We start from the raw sequence: 21619 nt of genomic DNA on the forward strand, positions 1-21619 counted from the left end.
ATTAGGTAAGGCATGTATGTTCATGCTTTTTTTTTTACTTTAATCTACCTGAGGTTTGTCATTCAGCAGTTATTAATGTTGTTAATTTAAACACAGCCCATAGATTTTGTGGCAAAACTTCTGTTATACAAGATACTTATTAAAATTCACCTCATCGATTTTTCATTCAAGATTAAGCAAATCAATAATAGTCAAAAAGAATCCTGCACTAACATCACTGAAGAAGCAACAGCTGACAAATTATTCATCACATAAAACCTGAGCTTCTTTATACAAGAGCAACAATAATGAGTGCTGTTATTACAGGTGTATGGAATCTTTATCATTTAAAAGTAAATTTTATCCATGTTTCAAAAACAAGAGTAGATCAAATCATCAACATGTCTTTTGCTGAGATAAATGACTTGAGTGACAGAACTTTGCTCAGGTCCATTCAGAGTGTTTTGACTTCAGTACAGAAGAGATCAGTACATTTGACATTTTCAGACTTATCTGAAAGGATAGTGCGCTGAGTTAACCTCTTAAGACCCAGCGTCCACATATGTAGGCATTACATTTCTGCTTCTCAGACACATGATACTTCATTTTTTAAAACTTTGGCCGCATCTAAGGACATTGCCCACATCTTTTGGTGATACCACAACAGTACACCCATTTAAGTGAAATAAAAAAACAATGTATATACGTACAATAACACTAACAACAAACAACTAATAGAGAAGTCATAACAAAAATAATTAAACTCCCCTTACAATGACCAAGTTTAGTTATTACTAATCCCAAATAGCAAGGTGAATTGAAGGTCCCATATTATGCTCCTTTTCTGGAGTTTAATATGGATCATTGATGTCTTCATGAAATGTTAGTAACATGTTTTGGTCCAAAAAGCCAATAAATGAAGCACAGCAGCATTGTTTCCAGGCTCATATAGTCCCTCTGTTCAGAACGGCATGATTCAGTGGGCATGACCTTCATATGTAAACTGAGAGCGGCGCCACACAGAGGGGAGTGGGCGGGGAGGGGGTGGGGTTCTCTGCTCCAGTGGACCAATCAGGTCAGACTTGCTCCTGATTGGTCAATAAAGGGAATCACTGACGTCGGCGAATCCCCAAAATCCAAACAGCCCGTTTAAGGTCAGGATTTCACATTTACAAGCACTACTTAATACAGGTTTTGTCATTTAATGTCACATTTTGTGGGCTGGGAGGAAAGCCAAAGACCCACAAATTTCACTATAAGACTAAATAAAGTGATTTTTTCATAATATGGGACCTTTAAAAATTAGACACCATACCAAAGCTTTGGTCTTAGGAGGTTAAATAGGAAACAGGAGGAGAGAGTGGGGGATGACATGCAGCAAAGAGACAGAAGTCAAAAGTTAGCCTGCCATAAAGCAGTTTAGTTTCAGGATTGATTGAAGGCTTGGTAATTTGTTAAATGATAAATCAAACATGTAGAACGGGACAGAGCAAGTGGAACATATTTTGGTTTTCTCACTATGCGTGTTACCAAATTAAATTCACCAGTTCTTTTTTTTTTTCAATCAGTTACAGTGGGATTGAAAGTACTCTTGCTGTGATTCTGTGTTTGATACAAACACCATCTTTTGGAAGGGTTTCTGTTTCTTTCACTCGCTGCGTGGGACAGAGTTAGAGTCTCTCACAGGGATACAGGCTCAATAAAACCCGTCCTTCCACTTGGACAGGAACAGAAAGAGACGGGTTCTCCCAGCTGACACTCAGATTAAGAGAGCATTCAACAAAAACACAAAGAGATTAAAAATATGAAACTGAATTGGGACAATGAAAGTGTACCACACAGAGGAGAAAAAATCTGAGACACAGGTTAAAGCTTGAATCTTGGCTTTGAACATGCTTCCATGTTTTTTTCTCCCCCTCAGTTGGTGACTTCATTCAGACATCAAGGTGCACAGAAAGACAGTGAAGCCTCTCTTTCTTTCAACATGTGGTTAGTGAAGAAAAGCTGGCTCAGTAAGTCAGCGCTCTGCAGGGGGAGATCTGAGGAGAGAAGTGCGGTATCAATGCTGACCACACTTGGTAGTCATGAGCTGATTTGTATGCATGCCTGTAGCCTCGCTTGATGGGGTGAGCATGTGAGCATATCTTTGTGAAAACCAGTCAGCTTCTGTTTGTGTGAGGTAGTGTGCTCATCCCCGTGTGTGTATATATGTACGTCGTGGGTGTGTGTGTGGGTGTGTATAGTCTCACCAGGCTGAGGTGTGTGTGAATCTGATGTAAATTCAGTACTGTCGGCCAGGTTTTCCACGCTGCCCGCGGCGGTGAAGAGGGCGCGTCCCTCTTTCCCTCCTCCCCGTGGTTTGATTAGCTTCTTCATTCTGTCTGCAATCCAGTTAGATTTCCTACGAGGACATAAAGGAACGGGACCATTTGCAAAAAATGAAATGAGTTGGGAGCGTGTCTGTGTGTCACTGTGTGCACACACTAAAAAACACAATGCCCTGATTTTCAGGAGAACAGTAGGAGGATAACAAGTGTCACAACGGATGCATCTTAGTCACAAAACTGCATTGTGCTCCACGCTGTTTGCTTTTTGACGTGAAATTTAAAATGAGAACAAAATAGTCCTTAAGGTCCCAACTGTCACATCTTATGCCAAAGACACAGCTTTGTGACATGACATCAAGAAAATCAATGTGGAAATGTTATAATTAAATTGTCACAACCATACTAAATTGTAGCACTAGGGGAAAAGAAAGACTATTTTGACTCTTGAAAAGTTTATTCAAAACCACACTTATTATTCTAATTTAATTTGTGGTTCGCAGTCCTTGCCAGCTGTCCAATCAAACAGTGTTCCCTTTCTCTCGAAAAGAAACAAAAAGGCGAGAAAGTCTGTCACAAGACAGAGGAGAACCTGACATTATCATTAACGTATGAAGAAAACCTGCATCAGGAGTTACAGTTTCTGCTCTGAAGCTTAAATCCCACTCTGAAAATCTCTACATTTCACAGAAAACTCTCTATACACAAAGTGCAACTGTGGGCATGCCACATTGTTTCAGGCTTTACTTAACAACAACAGCTTGTGAAGCAAAACATATTCTGACTGCAAGGTAAGCTTAAGGGAGCCCGTCACTAAACAAAACCAAAACAGAAGAAAAAAAATCCTGAAGTCAGAGTCCTTGATTCTGTCTGCAAGAAAAGCTTTTGTAACAATAAAAGTGTTTGGAAAAAGTGATCGCCGACTAAATTTCTTTGCCGCAGGTTAAAATCTTCACAGACAACCACTTTTTGGGGTATATATATTTTCAAACTGTTTTTTTTTTCCAAGTTATGAAACTTCACTCCAGAGAAACAGTAAGAACCAAAGAATCATTTTTGTTTTGGACAAGACCTCTCTCAGTTCATAAACCAACAATTTAGCAATCAGTGATCCCAATTAGTTTCTATTGTTTTAAACCTAAAAAGTAGACAATGATTAAAACAAGGCTGCCAAAAATGCACAGAGTGACCAATTTGTAAGATGCAGCTGCAATACATTTGTACTCGATGTGAAAATCACGGCTCATCAAAGGTTTTGGATCTGTTGAAAATGTCTTGCCTATATATTGAGATTAAGCAGATCATGTAGTCTACTGTTGTAAAAGGGACCTAAATACATTTTTTTTTATTTAATTCCCTCTTTGTTTGTAACTCATAATCATCTCTGCAAATGAAACATGCAGCACAAACACACTCACATAACCTTCATTCTGCAGGAATGTATTGTTGAACTGGGAGGCACAGGTGTAATTAACTAGTAACGCTGGAAATGTATAGGTATAATATTTTATATACAGTACTTGGCTTTGCTAGCAGGAGGTTGCATGCTGGGCTCGAGGACTCTATACTGATCCATAATCTTCTCCACCAACTTCTGCTTCTCCCGACGGAGCTCGCTCAGCTTCTCCCTGAAGGAAAACAAATGAAGAGTCAGAAGAAAGCAGCTCAGAAGGAGATGAAGAAAAAGAAATGAGCTGGAAAGGATTTGATTTATTTCATAGATTTATTATCAGTGCGAGTAGATTGAAAATGTGATGTAACATCATTCTTTGAAGGCTCTGCTAAGAAATGGATCTTGCTGTGATGTTAAAAACGGAGTCTGTTTAAAGCAGCAGATCAGAGAAGAGGCTGTGTGTGGATGTTAATGTGGGTCTGATGCCGGGAGTAAAGGGTTCAGGGTTTGAGCAGTGATGTGGACAAATATAAAGCAGGACATCGCCAAAAGATAGCCCATGTGCTCAGCAAGGCTCTACTGAACATTTCACATTAAGTCACTGATGGCATCAGCTGACTGCTGGTCACTGACACACAGCTGCAGGCAGGAGAGAGATTTTGAGAGATGAGGTACAGCCAGTACCATCAAGGCCCGCAGGCTGCACTTGTAGCAATATGAGCCACTTAAGCCCAGGAACAGAAATGTCTGCTTGGTTCTGATCAGTCTCTTCTGATGATATGTCAGGGTTGATTTTGAACTAAAGTGTTATGAACAAAAACAAGGAGGAGGTGCAGCAGCAGCACTTCGACTCTTTGAGGATAAATGTTTTCCTCATGTAACAAAGCAGAAGTCATGAAGTTCCTGTTTTGTTAATCCCCACTGTATCAAAAAACACATCTTGTTGTGATTGTAACATGAGGGACATTTTAAAGAATGATGAACCTATATTTAGCAGGAACATCGTTTTTAATGTTGACAGTATGATAGCTGCAGATTGCCGACACTGTTCCACTTCTCTGATGCAGAATGAAAAGTATCTCTGCAGCGATGAGGCAGATTGTGGGGAATTTTGATGAAGACTTTTATGTCCCCCACAGGATAATTTGTCAAACTCCCCTGACTTTGTTTTAGAACCAACTAACTACCCCCATCAGCTTCAGATGTACCATGTGTTTAGTACTAATTAGGAGATGTTGGCCATGTGGAAACAGAAAGCTAAGATAGTGAACATGACAGGCTCTTTTTAAAATTTATTTATTTTTGTGTCCTTCTCTTGGCTCTTCCAACTCCTCCGTTATGTGCTTCAAAAGCAAACCAAAACTTTGCTTGAGCAGAAAGGTATCAAATGTGTAAAAAAAAGGATTATTTATTTGTTTATATACGCTCCTGACTCCTTTTTGTAACAAGTTCACAAAGGCAGCAGCAACAGAGTATCACGTTTAAATAAAGAAATCTGAAAACCGAGCATGTGCTGAGTTTGAATGTGTGTGATATATCACAGGGAGAAATGCTCTCAGCACTTTAATGAGATTGTTTTGTCATCAAAAAAGAAAATAAATTATGCTCTTCAGCTTAAATTAGTATGTCCTGTTCATATTTTCGAAACCTGCTTTTAAAAGCAACTGAAACTGCTGGCTATGATACAATAGCACTGGCCCTCTGAAACTCTGTTTGGACTCATATCCTGTTGTTAGCTTGGATTAAATTTCTCATTTTTAATAAACCACACCACAGCTCACTTGGCTGAAGACAGACTCCTGTGTTTTCTGCTCAAATAACCCGAGCTGCAGGAGTAAACTCTCCAGTTTAGATAAACTGTTCACAAAATGCAATGTACTCTTTTGGTCCTGAAACATTGAGATGATAAAAGCTAATAGAAAAAATCAGTAGGGAGAGGGTTGATCTGGGAGTCTGCTGAGGAGTCAGACGAGGCTTCTGACAGGATAAAAAGACTACTTCTTGAACATGTTTCCGTGACACTTTGTGAAGCAGTAAATTCAAGTAAAAAACTGATTCAAAATATAACTTAGCTGGTTTCACCTCTTCCCTACGAGGGTTAAATCTCATAAAGTATCTTTTTTTTTTGTACTTGTGTTGAAAAAAAAAAAAGTAGATTGTGTTTGTCTAAAAAAACACATCTCAGGAGTGCTGGTCATTTTAAGCAGTAAAAATGTAAACCATCACGGCTCAACAGCCAAACATTTATACATCATTGCCATCATCACACCCAGATTCTGGAGGATGCCAAGTTGCAAGACCAAATGATTGTCAACTGATAAAGTGCACTTATCCCTCTTTTGGACCACTGTAAAGATGTCACAACATTTTCTGCCATCAGTTAAAAAAACAAAACACCAGAAATATTACGTCGAGCTGAGAAAAGCCAGGATCATGCTGTTTTTTTAGGATCCTGCTACTCAAACAAAAACAAAAACAAACAGACCCACTCAGTAGAGAAGAACTGCAGAGTCAGGTGATGACTCTACAAAACGAGCCCCAGCACATTATCTGTAATTGTCTGTTTCACAGTGAATAAAGATTGATGGTTGCAGCTTAAAATGAAGACATGTTAACTAAAGCATTTAGTGTTTCTTGAAAGACAGCACTGTTTGTTTCCTGAAGGCCAGACACAGAAGTCATTGAAAAAACAGACAGTTTTTTCAAACTAAGCATTCATCCTTCTCTGTATGTTGATTGTGTTCATTTAATTGGCACTACATAAAGTAGCCCATTGCTTTTCTTACACTTGTGAATGCAGAGAGCATCTCTGTGAGTCTGAATGGAAGCTTTTTAACAAGGATATGTAATAAAGCTGTACTGTTTTCACAGGTGTTAAAAGGCTGTAGACCTTGCATAGCAGGGTGCTGAACTAAAAATGAGCAGTGAAACACCGAACTGTGAAGTGCTAAAGGCAAAATGTTCTAAAAACAGAGCAGAAACTTTGGGGACAAAGCAGTCTGGTTTTCTTTTAGGAATGTAACTTGAATTACCCTGCGAAAGAAATTCGTAGCTCAGGAGTAATTTGGCTCATTAGGCATAAATGGTGAAGCCAGCTCTGCATGATCACAGTTAGCTTTGGATTAATCTATTGCCGGTCTGTAAGTCATTTAAAAGGACAACTGCTGGGTGCTGTTGGACTGTTAAATGATCTTCTTACTGAGTCAAACCTTTGCAGTGATGAAGTGTTTTTATGTGCAGGATATGAAAAAAAGACTGTGCCACATCCTGATTTTAGTCTGAGCAAATGAGTCATCTGTGCATAACGCTGAAGTGCAAAAGCAGATTGCTGACATTGATCATATGACAGATTGATCATAAAAGTTGTAAAATAAAAGAAGTCCAGAGACTTAAAATGAAAAATAATCAGGATTAGGATGTTTTTTTTTAAAGATATAACCACTAGACTACCACACAGGAATGTGCTTCAATGTGCGATTTCAATCTGACTGTGTGAACGAGGAAATGACAGAGAGTAACAGAGAGCCTCTTCAGGTTCAACAAGAGGGAAGTAGAAAGACTAATGAATAAAGAAAGACTCTACATTTGTTGCAGAAAACTTCACAGAGAATTATAGTCCTCAATATGCAAATGTTGCTGTGAAGTTAAAGTTATTTTTCTTTTTCAGAACTAATTTGAGGAGTGTTATGGCTTCAGTCAGAGAGGGGTAGAGCTGGAAACTGGGAGAAAGAGTGGGGGGTGACAAGTCGGAGAGGGGCTATAATCAAACCTGGGCTATGGCAGCTGGACATGGGTCACTTGACTGTGGGTGCGTCTCAAAGCAATAATTTCATGCCTCCTCTCTTCTCTTTTCTGCGGCACCGCGAGTATTTTCTGAATCGCCATTTTACAGGCTGTCCCAAAACGATAATTGTGCTTGGAGGAGAAAGGAGAAAGGAGAAAGGAGGGAGGAGACTATGATCGAGGAAAGACGAGAGCTGGCTTTGCGGATGTCTTTTCACTGACAGACACATCTCCGTATGGAATATCACTCTCTGATTGGACGCCACAGCTGCTCAGACTTCTCCACATGAAACTTCACAAACACAGCGGAGTTTCATGAGAGAAAAGTAGAGCTGAAAAAAGGCACTGAGGATTGTTAAGGAACGGGTCATGAAGCTAGGATTAAAAAGTGTTTGTTGTGAGTTTAAAGCACGAAGTATTAAGCACAAGCATCATCAAATCAATATAATGGAGGATTAATACTGAAAACTAAAATCTAATAAATAATATCTTCCTGAGACACAATAAACTGGGCCGTTTTAATAAGTTTCAGAGTTCATGATCAGATGCACTCTGAAAAAAGGCTAAATAATTCATAAATAATTGCATTTTACCTGTAAAGTGATCCTTGTGTGTCTAAACAGCACACAGAATAACAGAGAGCAGGTTTTCTTCATATGAGTGTGTTCGTTAAACAGGTTAAAGGAAGAGACAAAGCTCTGTTACTGTTTATGTTTTATCAGAGTTATTACAGTGCATGTGTGCAGAAACACAAACAGCTGTTAGAGCTGACTGACAGATGATCCAGAGGTTATCAGCTGAAGCAGTCATCACTGAAACACGTCACTTCTTGTGACGCTCCAGAAGAGAGGATGTCCCATTGCTGTAAAAACAAATCTACTCCATCCTCTTGCATCTCTTCATTTCCTTGTTACTCTCCCATGCATCTCTGGTGGGAGGGACTAAGACGCAAGTGGAGGAAGGAAGGATGAAACTTTGGAGCTTTGAGACGCACCCTTAATCACCAGGTGCGTGTGTATGTGTATGTGTGTGTGTGTGTGTGTGTGTGTGTGTGTGTGTGTGTGTGTGTGTGTACTGACTGGTACTCCCTCTGCTGTGAGTAATGCTGGTCCCGGCGCTCCAGGCTCTGCTCCAGTAAGGCCCGGTTCTCCTTCAGCAGACTCTGGTTCTGTTCTGCCAAATGTCGGTTCTCCTCTTCCATGTTTCCCTTCAGCTGAGTCAGCAACTACAAACATCAGATAAAAGGACATTTTAGTTTCAAAAAGTATTTTAAGATAAAATAAACAACATCATGTAATGCCTTCTGTAAGCGTAATGTTGCCTCACAATGTAACACACACAAACAGTTGACCCCAGTAAGCAGTTTTTTGTAAAAAAGTAGAAACTTAAGATTTTGAAAGTCTGAGATGAGAAAGTCATCATGAACAACTTATAAAATGCGGTGACTGAAATGCTGGAGCTCTTTGAGGAGCTGGAGAACTTAAAACTTTGATTGATAAACCTAACAAAGATTTTCACTGACTGATAAATGAATGAATGAATGAATGAAAGTTTATTTTGAAAATGTAGAAAAAGAATAACATTATGGAGACAGCCAACAAAAGAAAAAAGAAGAAAAAATATAAATAATAAAAAAAAAAGAAAAAAATAATAATAATGGCAATATTTTAAATCCCTAATTTACAATCTTTTTACATTTTCAAAAAGGAGTGGAAAAAAGTTTAACTTATTATTTCTACCCCCTCTCCAGTTTTAATTGAATACCATATGGTTAGCCAAGCTTCTATGCATCTATTTAAATATATACCTGGCCACCAGGTGAATAACTCAAACCTCTAACCTCAGAGAAAGTTCAGCTGCCGGGTGTAACCAGCAGAACAAAAACCTGAGGGTTCAGTTTTCCTGATTCAGACAGAGTTTAGGCTGATACAAAATCACCAACTAGGAAATGAAAAGAGGAGAGCTCATCTTTGGGCATTTTCTTCATCTGAGAGTCTGATTAAGCTGTGAAAGTAAGAAAAACAGCCCCTAAACCCAAACTTTTTATTAAATCTGAAAAAACCCAGCCATTTCTTATGCAAGATTAGACGAAAAGGTACATTCAAACCTTTGGTTAACATCCTCCCTAGTTTTCTTTTGGCGAATCTGTTTCCAATTATTTTTGCCTTTGTAGTTTCAGTCCTGTCCAATTTATCCCCATCAGTAATATCAGTCGCCACAACAGGTTAATTGTGAGACCACATAGGCTCCAAAGTGAACTTTGGATCAAAGAGAAGTGCTGCTGCCTCCACGTCTCCACTCTGCAGAACAGCATAATGAGAAGCCTGGGTGTCTGATTTTCAAAATTCAAACTAATGTATTCAATGTAGAGTTTTCAGGGACTCAATTAGGTAACCAGCAAGGCTCCTTGAAACAAAAAAAGGGGAATATTAAAAATATTCCTTTTTTTTGTTTTGCAAGATTTTTTCCACATTTTGGTATATTCATTTTTTTCTTATTATTAATTATCAGCATGTAGATGAATTCAAATAAACCCTCTGCTCAAGAAGTATTTAGTTCCTGCGTACCAGAAGGTGATTAGTGATAAACCCTATTATATATTCGCCTGCTACCAAACTATCTGTGTCTTTATTACACAGAAAAGTGTTGCACAGTATTTACTGCACTCCCAGAACTACTTCATGTTTCTGTCTCCCTAACTTAAAGCTTAATGAGCTGGTGTCATTAAATGTTTTTAAATTACAGGGAAAGACTTTGAAGCACATTTTCCAGTGTTGATGTTTTAGCTTACCTTGTTTAATAACTGATTCCTCAATAGTTTCTCCTGAACTGAAATTCTTGTGAATTACACTTTGGTTCCTGTTGTGTCTGTAACTATGTGTTTCTTTTGTCTGCCTGTCTTTACCTCCCTTGAATAGAGTAATTTTCCAAACATTACCAATAAGTATTCATTTTCCTTTCCTTTGCTTTAAATAAACAGCTGTAGGCCCTACAGTCTGCTGTGTAAGAAAATCAAATACAGACCTAGCTCTCTGTTAGCTGAATGTTGTTAGACCCACAACAGTAAGACTTGAAGTGATAATGAGTAAAAAGATGCTAAAAGAGAAAATCTCTCACCTCTTTGTTGCACCAAGCTAGCTTTTTCCTCCTTCTCCAGCCTTAATTCATGAGCTAAGCCACCATGGCTTTAGCTCACATTGACTATCCAGACACAGAGAGTGATCCACGTCCTTATCTGACTCTGTTAAGCCAAAATAAACTATAGTTTTATCAAATAAAGCTGAGTACTGTCTCAACTGAAAATCATAAAATACTGCTGCCTGCTGATCCAGATCCAATCCTGCGGTTGATTTGCGTATCTGCTTGCTTTTACTTTTTAACTTATATTTCAATATAAGTGATAAAAGTCCTGGTAGATGCTTTTATTGGTGAGATGATTCTGGATGGTTTCATTAGCGCATCTATGATGACACAGAAACATCTCAATTTGTCCCACTGACGAGGAAAGACTCTTTCATGCTAAGCTTTCTTTTAAATATTCAGAGCTTGTTTGACAGCAATAGGAAGAAAATGAAGCTGTTCCACGGATGCCCCCAGTTTTATGAGCTACTTGGTATTCATTTTCTGTTTAGACCAATAAATCATTTTTTTCCTGGTGTGTCAGGATGAAATTGGCTTTAAATCAGGAATTAGAAATCAGCCACTCAGAGTTTCTCACACATGATGTGAAGTAGTAGATAGTTGTTCCTCCCTGACCACAACTATGTAAAACACTCTCTAAACCCTGCAATAAATTCCTAATAAAGTGTGTTTAATGGTCCAATAATGCTTTGAATAAATTTGTTTTTTATTTCAAGAGGGTAATATATTTGAGAGCTTCTGCTGTGAAGCTCTGAATTCCCTTTTTGCATGTTGCTGGGTGTCAGCTTGAAAACAAAACACCTGTGTGTGCCTGCAGGTGTGCAGATAAACACTGTTATGTGTGCACGTCTGGTTAATACTTGGTACTGGCTGGTGAGGCGGGCGTTGCTGAGGTCCAGGCTCTGGTTGGTTTCCCTCAGGGCGCTGAGTTCCCCCTCCAGCCGTGTCCGCTCCAGCTGGGAGGCGCTCAGCTCCCCCCTGAGCACCGAGCCCTGAGCCAGCAGCTCTGCCTGCGACGCCAACCACTCCTTCTGCTGGGCCTGCAGCCTGCAACACACACACACACACACACACACACACACACACACACACACACACACACACACACACACACACACACACACACACACACACACACACACACACACACACAGGCTTAACTCCTCCTGTCTGTGTATCATTGTTTGGTCAGTACTCTCTCTAACTGAAGCTCTTGTTATATAATTACACAACATGATGAATTTTCACAAAGCCAGATAACAACCAACACATGAATCTGACATCATCTCACAAAAAGTGGCTGAAAAACACAATTGTTAGAAAACAAAGAAGCATTATTGAGGGAGAAAAAACTTTTTGTTTCATGCTGTTGTGACAACAGTGGTGATGATGAGATGAAACTTAACGATAACTGTGGGGGGGGAATGACAAATCCAGTGATTAATATCAGACTTTTTGTTTATGAAAACTGGCTGTAACTTAACTTTAAAACATAAATAATTTGGCTGGGCAGAGCTTGTGTTGCCAGCTTTGGATATTTTGTCATCACTGATAAAATAAGATAACAATGGCATTAGAGACAAAAACAGATTTTTTTTTCTACTATCTACTGCTTGCTTTTCTTTAAATTTGTCGCAACATTTCACTTTTTCTTCCTACACAGGCACACTGCATCCAACAATCAACATTTCTTTACCTTCAAACTCCATGAGCAGCCTCTTATTTACACATCCAGCGGTTACAGAGCAACACAACCTTTCATTCAGAGTTGTGTTTAATTTGGAGCCCAATTTTCACTCTCTTTTATCTGTTTTGGTCTTTAGCCTCTCCTGAGGGACGTATCTGCTCTTTAGCTGCTAAATGCTCCATTTTATTCACCAGGAAGCTGTTGACTTTGTTATGCTGCTGTCTGGTGTAGAGCTTGTTCTGCGCAGTAGTTTTTCTTTCTTCTTTGAAAGCTACGAGGGTGAAGCGGAACTCTGATCATGTGTCAGATGGAGAATTTATGAGCTGGAGCTCACTGTAAAGCTTGGTAAAGCTCAGAGAAGCAGAATAGTTTGGTGATAATTCTCTTTATGAATGGCCTCTCTGATATGATCATTTTAATATTGAAAGATGTTTAAGATGATTAAATATGATCTTAAGTGATGTTGAAAATTGCTGCTGATTTATGTGTTGCTTTGTTAATTCAATGATTCTTACCTTGTTTTGGTTGAAATGTTTGTTTTTTAATCATTTATGAAGATGAAATGTTAGTTAAACCATTCAAGACCTGGAATCTTAGTAAGACTAGTTAAAGCTTTATAGATTTGATGCTGTGATTTTTCATGTTCTGTGCTTTCTATTTCTATGCTGCCCAAACTCCTTGAATGGAAGGCATTTTGCATGTGTATTCAAACCGATCCCTGGATTTTTCTCCATATTCAAATAACATGCAAGCAGTGAGAGAGAAGAGCTTTCACGAGCAGAGAAAGTTAATGAGATTTCATGAATGTTATTCTGAAGAAGATGACTTGTGCGCGTATTTTTTCACCTCTCGCTGTCTTCTTTCAGCCTCTCCAGCTCTCTTTCTCTCTCCACTCTCCTTTGGGCCTCTGCTTCCATCTCCTCTTTCTCCATCTTTATCTCCCTCTCCCGCTCCTCGAGCTGGGTTTTACTGTCCAGGAGCTTCTTGTACCTTTAGATTACAAACACAGCGTTCATCCATCAAAGCAGAAATACAGTTTATATGTTCGATGGTAGAGAAAGGGAGTGTGTCTTTGGAGGATTGTAGTTGTGTCTGCTGATGCATTTGTTGGTCTTCAGAGCATTTTTAAAAGCTCTTAGAGGAAAAAAAGTTTAAACTTCCTTTCATTAGAAACCCTAATTTCTATCTATAAAAGGGTTTAGATAAATGCAGTGACTGTGACTTTCTACCTCGCCTCCAGCTCCCGGTGCTGGGCCTCAAGGCTGCGGTTGTTGCTCCTCAGCTGTGAGTGTTTGTCCAGCAGTTCCTCCAGCTCCATCTCCTGCCGTTGCTGCAACGCCATCATCCGCTCGTGGTCTCGTCTCAGAGCCTCCTTCCTTGCCACCGACTCCTCCCGCTCCCGTTCCCATACTTTGGACTCGGCTTCCAGAGCCGCACAGCGGGCCTCGCTCTCACTGCAGCGAGCAAGCACTGCTGCATGCTGGGAGTTCAGGGATGCTTGCTCCACCTGTTTGGTGAGGCGAGAATATGTTTGAGACTAAAAGCACGTTAACAATCCATGAAAAACACCAGATGAAGAATGGGTGTTCACTGTTAACCAGTCTGTGCTACATAACCTCAGTTATCTTTTCTTTAAATGTATAAAGCATATGTAAACATAAAGAATTATATTTGAAAGCTGAAATTTATTGTTTGAGATCTAGGAATTGCAAACTTTAGGGAGGAGTCTTCACTGATCTGATAAGAAAAATAACTTTTCCTGCTCCATAGAAATTAATCCTCAAGAGCAGGGATCTAAAACTCAAACTAGAAAAGCACTCAGAGAGCGCAGACCTCTACCAAGCATATTGTGATAGTCAGTCACCAACACTTTAGTCCTACTTTAATCTTGTACTCCCTTTCAGCAGACTGTCTGCTATAATTTGGTGTTAGTTGCAGGTTTGAACAATAATTTGTTTCCTGACAGTGTTGAAAATGAGGATGAACCAGTACATATTTCATATCCCAGATCTTAGTATTCAGAATATTGCCAGGATCTGGATCGTACTTTTACATCTGTCAGAAGTTATCGTGACCTTGTCTTGTATCGTTTTGCAAAGCAATCAAACCATTAATCTTGGAGCTATATACAAATATGGTGAAAACTGGCCCTATCTCACAATGATAAAGAATCCTTTAAAAAATCCTGGATGAAGGTGATCTGGATCACCTACAAAATGTATCACTTCTTCCTTATCCCATTTTGAACATTCTTGAAAATTTCATCCAGATCTGTTTGTTACTTTTTGAGTTATTTTGTTCACAGACAAACAAACAAACAGACAGACAGAAAAAAAACTCTCCAAAAAATAACATAACCGCAGAGGTATTTATCAGGGGGCCACTTCTTTATCTGTAAAGCTTGTTGTGTCCTCTCATCCTCCTGGTTCTTTGCATACTGCTCTGCATGTTTAGTTGACTGATGCTGCATGAGGTCACATCCCTTCATGAACGGCAACCTTCTCTTTGCATATGAGACAAGTGTTATTCACCCTAAACTCCACAGAAATAATCATTCTTCCACGTCTCCTGAAACACTCTGTGCCTGACATCAACCTTTCATTTGGTTTTTGAGACAGACAGCTTGAATTGAGGATGTTGGCAGCGTGATAAATGTTTGTTTTCCCCGCTTGGGATCACAAGGTGATTTATTCTGCGTTCAGGGTCATCTCGGAACTCAGATATTTCTTCTCTGGTCCCGACAGAGTTTGGACTATGAAACACGGCGGGCCAGATTTAATTTTAAATTGATATCAAGTGGCACGCTACATGAAATGGTTTTGTGCTGTAAGAAACCGGTTTGGTCTATTCCATACTGTGGGGATGTGCATGATAAGAGTATTTTGTGTGTCTGAATGTAAAGGACGATGATTTTTTCTCAAAAGGAATTAATTCATGTTGTAGTTAGTCTTTGACTTGAACACACTCTCTGTTAATTAAGACTCAATTCAGTCTCAGTTATGAGCCATGGCATCTGACAGCAGTAAGACCTCACTAGCAGCAATGCTAACATCAAAATATCAACATGCCAACAGTGACAAGGCTAACATGTTAGTAATGGAGGGTAAAATGTTTATCATGTTTACCATGTTAGCTTGCATGTTTGCATGATTATAGTTATATAAAAGCATATATGCTAAAGCATCAATTGTTTTATTACCTTTGGTCCTAAACTCAGATTTTAGACTAATTGAGACTTTGGCATGATGCTGATGAAGTAAAAAGCTGACCAGGGTTACATGAATATCTGGACAATTTTTACAACTCAACTAAAACAGGGCACAAATGCAGCTGAAAGATCATTTATCGTTTACAATCAAGCAGACAAAAAACTACACAACACTATGCTGCCAGGGTGTACTTACCAAAAAGTTACTCAATTTTAAAAACCAAGTGGTAGATAAAACAATTTTCTTTAAGTCAAGCAGTTTTTTTATTTTTATGCCGGCCATGTTATTGCTCACCTGAAGCTGGGTGTTCAGAGTCTGTAGCTGGGTGCAGGAGTCCTGCAGGCTGAGGGAGTGCCGACGCAGCGCCTCCAGCTGCTCCCTGAGGTGTTCACAGGCCTCCTGGGACTGGGTCAACCTGGTCAGCAAAGCCTCCTGTGCTGCTACTGCCAATGCTTTCTGAAAGCAGTAAACATCAGACTGAGATAGCATCCGAGTCATGTACAGGAGCTCTCACATCAGAGGCTGTGCTAGCTTTAACATGAAACTAAATATTCATACTGTTTGCTCTCTGACTGAATCTGCAAGTGACCTTTCAACCACTCGCAGTCAGGTAGCAGCTGTGTGACATTTGTGTCAATCTATAAATACTGAGATGAAATTCATCCTGTGCGGGGCATGAAGAAATACAACACATTCAGGCTCAAATAGATTTACTAGTGCACATCTGTTGTTTATTGTCACTGCTTGCATGCAGTTGGTAAAATCTCTGCGCAGGCATTCAGAATAATCCAATCAGCAAATTCTGCACAATTTATTGTGACTCCTGATTGTGAGGTCTACACTGATAGACCAGGTAGTTTGTTGATCATTAATTGTGGTGAGTATGTTAGCAATTGACAGACGTGTTTCCACAAACATTGAAAGTGTTAAACTTTTCTATTTGCTTGCAGCAAACAAAGGCTCATACACAATATAAAAGGGGAATAATTTGACTATCTCTTCTTAGATTTCCAGCACAGTGAAAACATGTTTGATATGTGAGTCATTCAGAGGTCTAGAGCTCAGGGTTTTTTTTCTTTTTTTCCTCTTTTTTTGTGGCACAGTTTTTTGTTCCTTCGTTTTGGATTCTTTCACATTTCCATTACTATGGGTACCTGACTGAATAATACTTTGACACCGGGGATTTCTCCCTTTTCACAGGCTTTTAAAGATTTCCTGCTCCCTCTCGTCACGTTGCTAGTGTCAGTCGAGGAATGTAAATATGTATAATTACTAGGGCGCTGTATCAAAGTATCATTTTTAGGTTCTTGTTTTTCTGCTGTATTTGAAGCAGCGCTTTAGTTTTTTTTTTAATTTTCATAAGATTTTAATTGTACGTAAAAAAAAAAAAACCTTCTGACCTTCCAAGAAAAGCAATGTTTAGTGAGCTCATTTCCACTCATTTGTCAGAAGTTTAACCAAAGCACATCTTTACTTTTACTCTTTTCAGATGGTTTAATTGAAGTGACTGCTTAAGGCAGAAAAAGGTCGACTTTATCAAGATTTCCCCAAAAAGGGCTAAGATAAGAAACAGGCCTCCAAAATTATGACTACACTGAAGTGAAGCAGGATTTCTCTTTCTTGTCTTTCCTCTCCCACTAATCCTCCGGTGAACCCTCAGGTTTATCTTCTGACCCTTTTTCACAGTCCCAGGACTAGACCTGAGACCAAAGACCTGAAGAAAGGAAAGGAGACCAGCTCCACCTTGGCATCAGAATAATGTTTAAATATATATATAGTCTAATATATCACTCACATGGTCCCTTTTACGTTATTTTCATTAAGCTCATTCTCCTGATAATATCCCGCATCATTTACTTGTATCTGAATAGTTTTATATTTTTCAACTTCACATTTGCTTTGATGAATCATCTCTTGCAAATGCTGTGATGTATCAACAAGTGCACCTGGATCTAAGTATACTTTAGGTGGGACCCGTCTGTGTTTGTGCCCCATCCCTGTGCTTCCAGCCTTATGTAAGAGTTTGTGCACCGTTCTGTGTATTTGAGAGGGAGTAACAGCTCCAGAAGCAGAGCAGCAGACGAGATAAGAAAGATTAACAGTAGCCGAGGTGACATTATAAAAACTGATGAGCAGAGATAAAGCAGTGGTTCTGGAAATAAAGTGCTGCACTCAGAGAAGCTGTGGCCCACTATGAGCTGATAATCGCTTAGCATCCCTAGAGCAAGAATTTCAACATATATAGATACAGATCATCTCCATTACACAGAATTTGCACTGAACTACACAGAAATACTGCAAATTGGATTCAAAGCCCCACACCTGCACAAGAATCCATCCCAGAAATATATTAGACACAGATACGCACCTCTTTTTCCAGCTCTGTCAACCTCTCACTCAGCTGCCTCTCAGTCTCTCCTGAGGCATCCTCGTGAGCAGCAGAAAGATCGTGACCTTTGCCAGCTTCAGAGGATTGATCCAGATGTGACGTCTCCTCCGTGTGTGTCTGACTGATCTGTTCTGTGTTTGAAGAGTCTGGATTTGAATCAATCCCAATGCTTGGTCGTCTCTTCTCCAGCTGGAGAAGGGATTCACTCTTCTTCAGGCTCTGAGAGAGCGACTGGATCCTCTCCTGTGATTGGCTGAGTGAGTCAGTTGTCTCCTTAAGTTTGGTTTCGGCTTTTAGCAGTTTCTGGCCTAGACGTTCGACTTCAGCAGAGAGTTCCTGAGAATGTGCCTGCTCCTTCGATAAGTCCTGATGTGGGGATGATAAAAGCAAAACGGTATTCATAGATAAAAAAAAACAGTTTGTGATCTTCTTCAGAAGTCAGATTGACCAATGGAAATTAAAGGATTCCAGAAACATCTTTGAATTAAATTTCACACATGAGTGTTACCCTGATTCCTCCTCACAAAAGGCAGAGTGATTTTCCTTCTGCATTATGGATTACTGCAGAAAACCAACACTCTGGTTCTCATTCCTTTTACCCTCTCATCTGCTTACATTTTGTACATGAAAATAAACCTCTGATGTTCATGTTGCACTGCAATTTACAGTTTATCTACAGGCATCTATAAAACGGGGACAGTCAACAACACTTAGCTAGAGGGAAGCAGCACCAGAGATGATTCTGTTCCTGTGGCCTTAATCTTTTCCACTCTGTCGTCTGCACTGCATGGTGGAGAAGTGGTGTCTCAACAACACAATGAAAAACCTTGCTTAAAACTAACTACACAATTATGCATCATAGACATAAAGGCATCAAGGTTTGGACAATTATGAGCATGAATTTTTATCACAGGCATCAAGCTCAGTTTGAAATGTTATTTTTTGCTGTCCTGGTGACAACTTTGTAACCCAAAAAGTGATGAAACTACCGAGTCCATCAGACTCTCACACACACCTGAGAAAGTGAAGTAATCTTGGCCTGAGCTTCTGCACACTTGTCCTGCAGGTGCTGTGTACTCTCCTTCATGTTGGTCAGTCGAGAGCTGAGTTCTTTCTCGAGGTCCTGCAGCCGAGTGCAGACCTCTTTTGACTCAGACAGCTGCTGACACACACGTCTACACACACACACACACACACAGAGGTCAAGCACGGGTTGAGTGAAGATAAAGTTGACATTATAGATAAATGTACAGTGCAGCCAAGTAGCTGTCTCCACAGCCTTGTAAAGTTAATTGCGTGCCTCAGCTCGTGATGGAGGTTAAGTGTACAAACCTGTGTTCAGCATCCAGAGCTCGGGCTCTCTGGTTGCTGTGCTCCAGGGCCAGGGTTGTGCTCTCCAGCTGCTGCCTCAGCCTGCCTGCCTCCCTCTCTCTCTGCCTCCCCTCTTTCCTTTGGCCATCCAGCTCTGACTGACAAACCTCTTTCTCCTGCTCCAGCCGCGATGCCTCGAGCAAAGCCTGGTCTCGTGCTCGAGCCAGAGATTCAGTCTCCAGTGTGGCCTCACGCAGCTCCCCTTCTAGCTCCTCTTCCCGGCGACGTGAAGTCTCCAAACTACGACCCTGACGCTCCAGTTCAGACTTTAGTGTCTGAACAGTGAGCTCTAACTGGTCAACCTGGGAAAACAGAAAATGGAGAGTTTATGCTGTCTGAATTCAGGCTTTTACATCATTCAACACATACAAACATAGGCCTCTAAACCTGGTTCTTCTTTGTGTTAATGTTTCTAAATGGTCGATCAGAGATCAGTTCAAAGTACCCTGTGGGGTTTAGACATCTGAAAGGAGTGTATATGGATCAGCTACTGTATCTTTTTATCTTGTGTAGAGTTGTAAAAGATGCATTCAGATCCTGAACTCCTATAAAAGATTTAATACTGCCATACAAAGGTACTCTGACAGAGAAAGTCCTGTTTTTTAAAAAACCCTTCAAGAAAAGTGCACAAGGGTCAAATTCCCTTTTGAACTGTGGCGATTCATTGCCTAAAAATTCAGATTAATATATGTGACATTTCCAAGAGTTCAAATTTTCTGCATGAAATGACCAAGTAAGCACAACATTTATTGTAGTGCAGAGTAAAGAAAAAGAAAGAGACATGGATGAGCAGTAATTTCTTATTTGGGTTTTATTTACCCCTAAAGCTGAAAGAACTAGAGTGCACTTTATGTTTCATTTAACACACACTTTCATAATCTCCATAAATTAGCCCTGGCTCCTAATGCTGGTGGTGGGAGTACAAAGTCTACCTCAAACATAACCGTTAACTATTCAGTTTTAGAAAGTAAATTATCAAGCTCTGAAATGAACCAGTTTTGTTTTTGGCACTGCAAATGTGCAAGTGCAGTTGTTTTATTTAAAAAATAAAGAAGGTAGCACAGTTCTTTCTTTATTGTAACACTGAGAGTAGAATAAAGAAGATCTTTGCCCCATTCACCAGCATTTATCTACGCATCTGTATTTCTTATAATGTGTTGATAAACAGCACTGTTTGTTCATTGACAGATGAGTGACCTTGCTTTGACACTATAATAAAGTCGACATGTTGCAGACGTCTCGCTGTGTATTTTCTCTGCTTATACATAAAGCATTCAACAGATTAGTGTGTGTAACGTTTGGAGTAAACAAACGTGACTTCAACAATACAGGATGGGCTTTGCTTTGAGGAGGAGCATGGGTAATACAGTCACAAATAGAGCTATCACAAGAAGGATTATGTACAACTCTCACTGAATGGGAGGTATTCATGAATCCTTTTATGGTATTTCTTAATGCTGACTTAGCACAGCTGTCTTCCTTACCTTGCAGTTTCTGTAATGTCTTACAATTTTCCTGCAAAAAGCACATTTAAGACTGAATTTCGCTTCACGTTTTGTCCAGGAAAAAGATGTCCATATTCTGCAGCAAAGTGTTTAAAAAAGTCATTTTAATCCAGGCAAATCCTCGTAGTTCCACCCTCCCTGTGAACCCTGAGAGCTCTGGTGGGTTTGGATGTGTTTTTTGACTATTTGTGTGAATAGCAGGTCCACACAGAGTGTGCCTCGGGTCTGTAAAACATGCTGAGCAGCTTGTATCGTCTGTTTTACTTCATGTTTTCAAATCCTGCTGAATAATTTCTCTGTGCAGTAATATAATTAGATTTCAGATATGAGTGCAAGACGAGACATTTATTTGGCAAGAAGAGCCCTATCTAATGTAGTGTATTTAATGAATCCCAGTTTTATTTAAAGAGATTACAGAATAATTAGATCAACTTTTTAGAATTAAATGAGTTTGTGTCACTGGAGATTTAAGCTACCAATCGAATCTTCCTTTTATTTCATCTCTCTTGTCCATCCCCCCTTAAGAAAAGGACATCTGCTGTGGTCATGAAAATGCCTGGTGTTCCAGCTGCACAGCTGCACGGTGTGTGTTCATATGTGTGTGTGTTGGTGAATGTGTACTCTTTAACCTTGCGCTGGGCAGTGCGCAGGGTGTCCATGGTGCTGCGCAGCGTGTCCCTGTCTCTCTCCAGCGCAGCCCGCTCTCCCTCCAGGGTGGCGATGACTGTGGTCTGCATCCTGTGCAGCTCTGCTTGGCTTCGTAGGCGGCACAACTCCTCCTCCATGACCAGACCTTCTGCCTGAAGCGCCTGAGGGGACAATGAAAGGTTATTGAGCC

The 21619-nt window shown here is 39.9% G+C and overlaps 1 protein-coding gene across 4 annotated transcripts in view; it reads right to left on the reverse strand.

Moving 5' to 3' along the window:
- The window catches only part of ccdc88b (coiled-coil domain containing 88B), a 46410-nt gene that overhangs the window by 1161 nt on the left and 23630 nt on the right, over positions 1-21619 (reverse strand). For 3 of the 4 annotated variants that reach the window (XM_074674868.1, XM_074674869.1, XM_074674867.1), the window contains exons 16-26: positions 21411-21590; positions 19238-19578; positions 18921-19080; positions 17885-18271; positions 15811-15972; positions 13537-13814; positions 13154-13297; positions 11481-11667; positions 8559-8704; positions 3824-3931; positions 2229-2380 (exon numbers count right to left, since the gene is read on the reverse strand). In XM_074674868.1, coding sequence (XP_074530969.1) covers positions 2229-2380; positions 3824-3931; positions 8559-8704; positions 11481-11667; positions 13154-13297; positions 13537-13814; positions 15811-15972; positions 17885-18271; positions 18921-19080; positions 19238-19578; positions 21411-21590 — 2245 coding nt within the window. Of the gene's footprint in view, positions 1-2228; positions 2381-3823; positions 3932-8558; positions 8705-11480; positions 11668-13153; positions 13298-13536; positions 13815-15810; positions 15973-17884; positions 18272-18920; positions 19081-19237; positions 19579-21410; positions 21591-21619 lie in introns of those variants that run through there. The other variant, XR_012598450.1, reaches the window with a different exon arrangement.

Source organism: Halichoeres trimaculatus, unplaced genomic scaffold, assembly GCF_033239565.1.
Source record: "Halichoeres trimaculatus isolate MK-OKI-2021-1 unplaced genomic scaffold, fHalTri1.1 fHalTri1_scaffold_7, whole genome shotgun sequence".
NCBI classification, from domain to species: domain Eukaryota; kingdom Metazoa; phylum Chordata; class Actinopteri; order Labriformes; family Labridae; genus Halichoeres; species Halichoeres trimaculatus.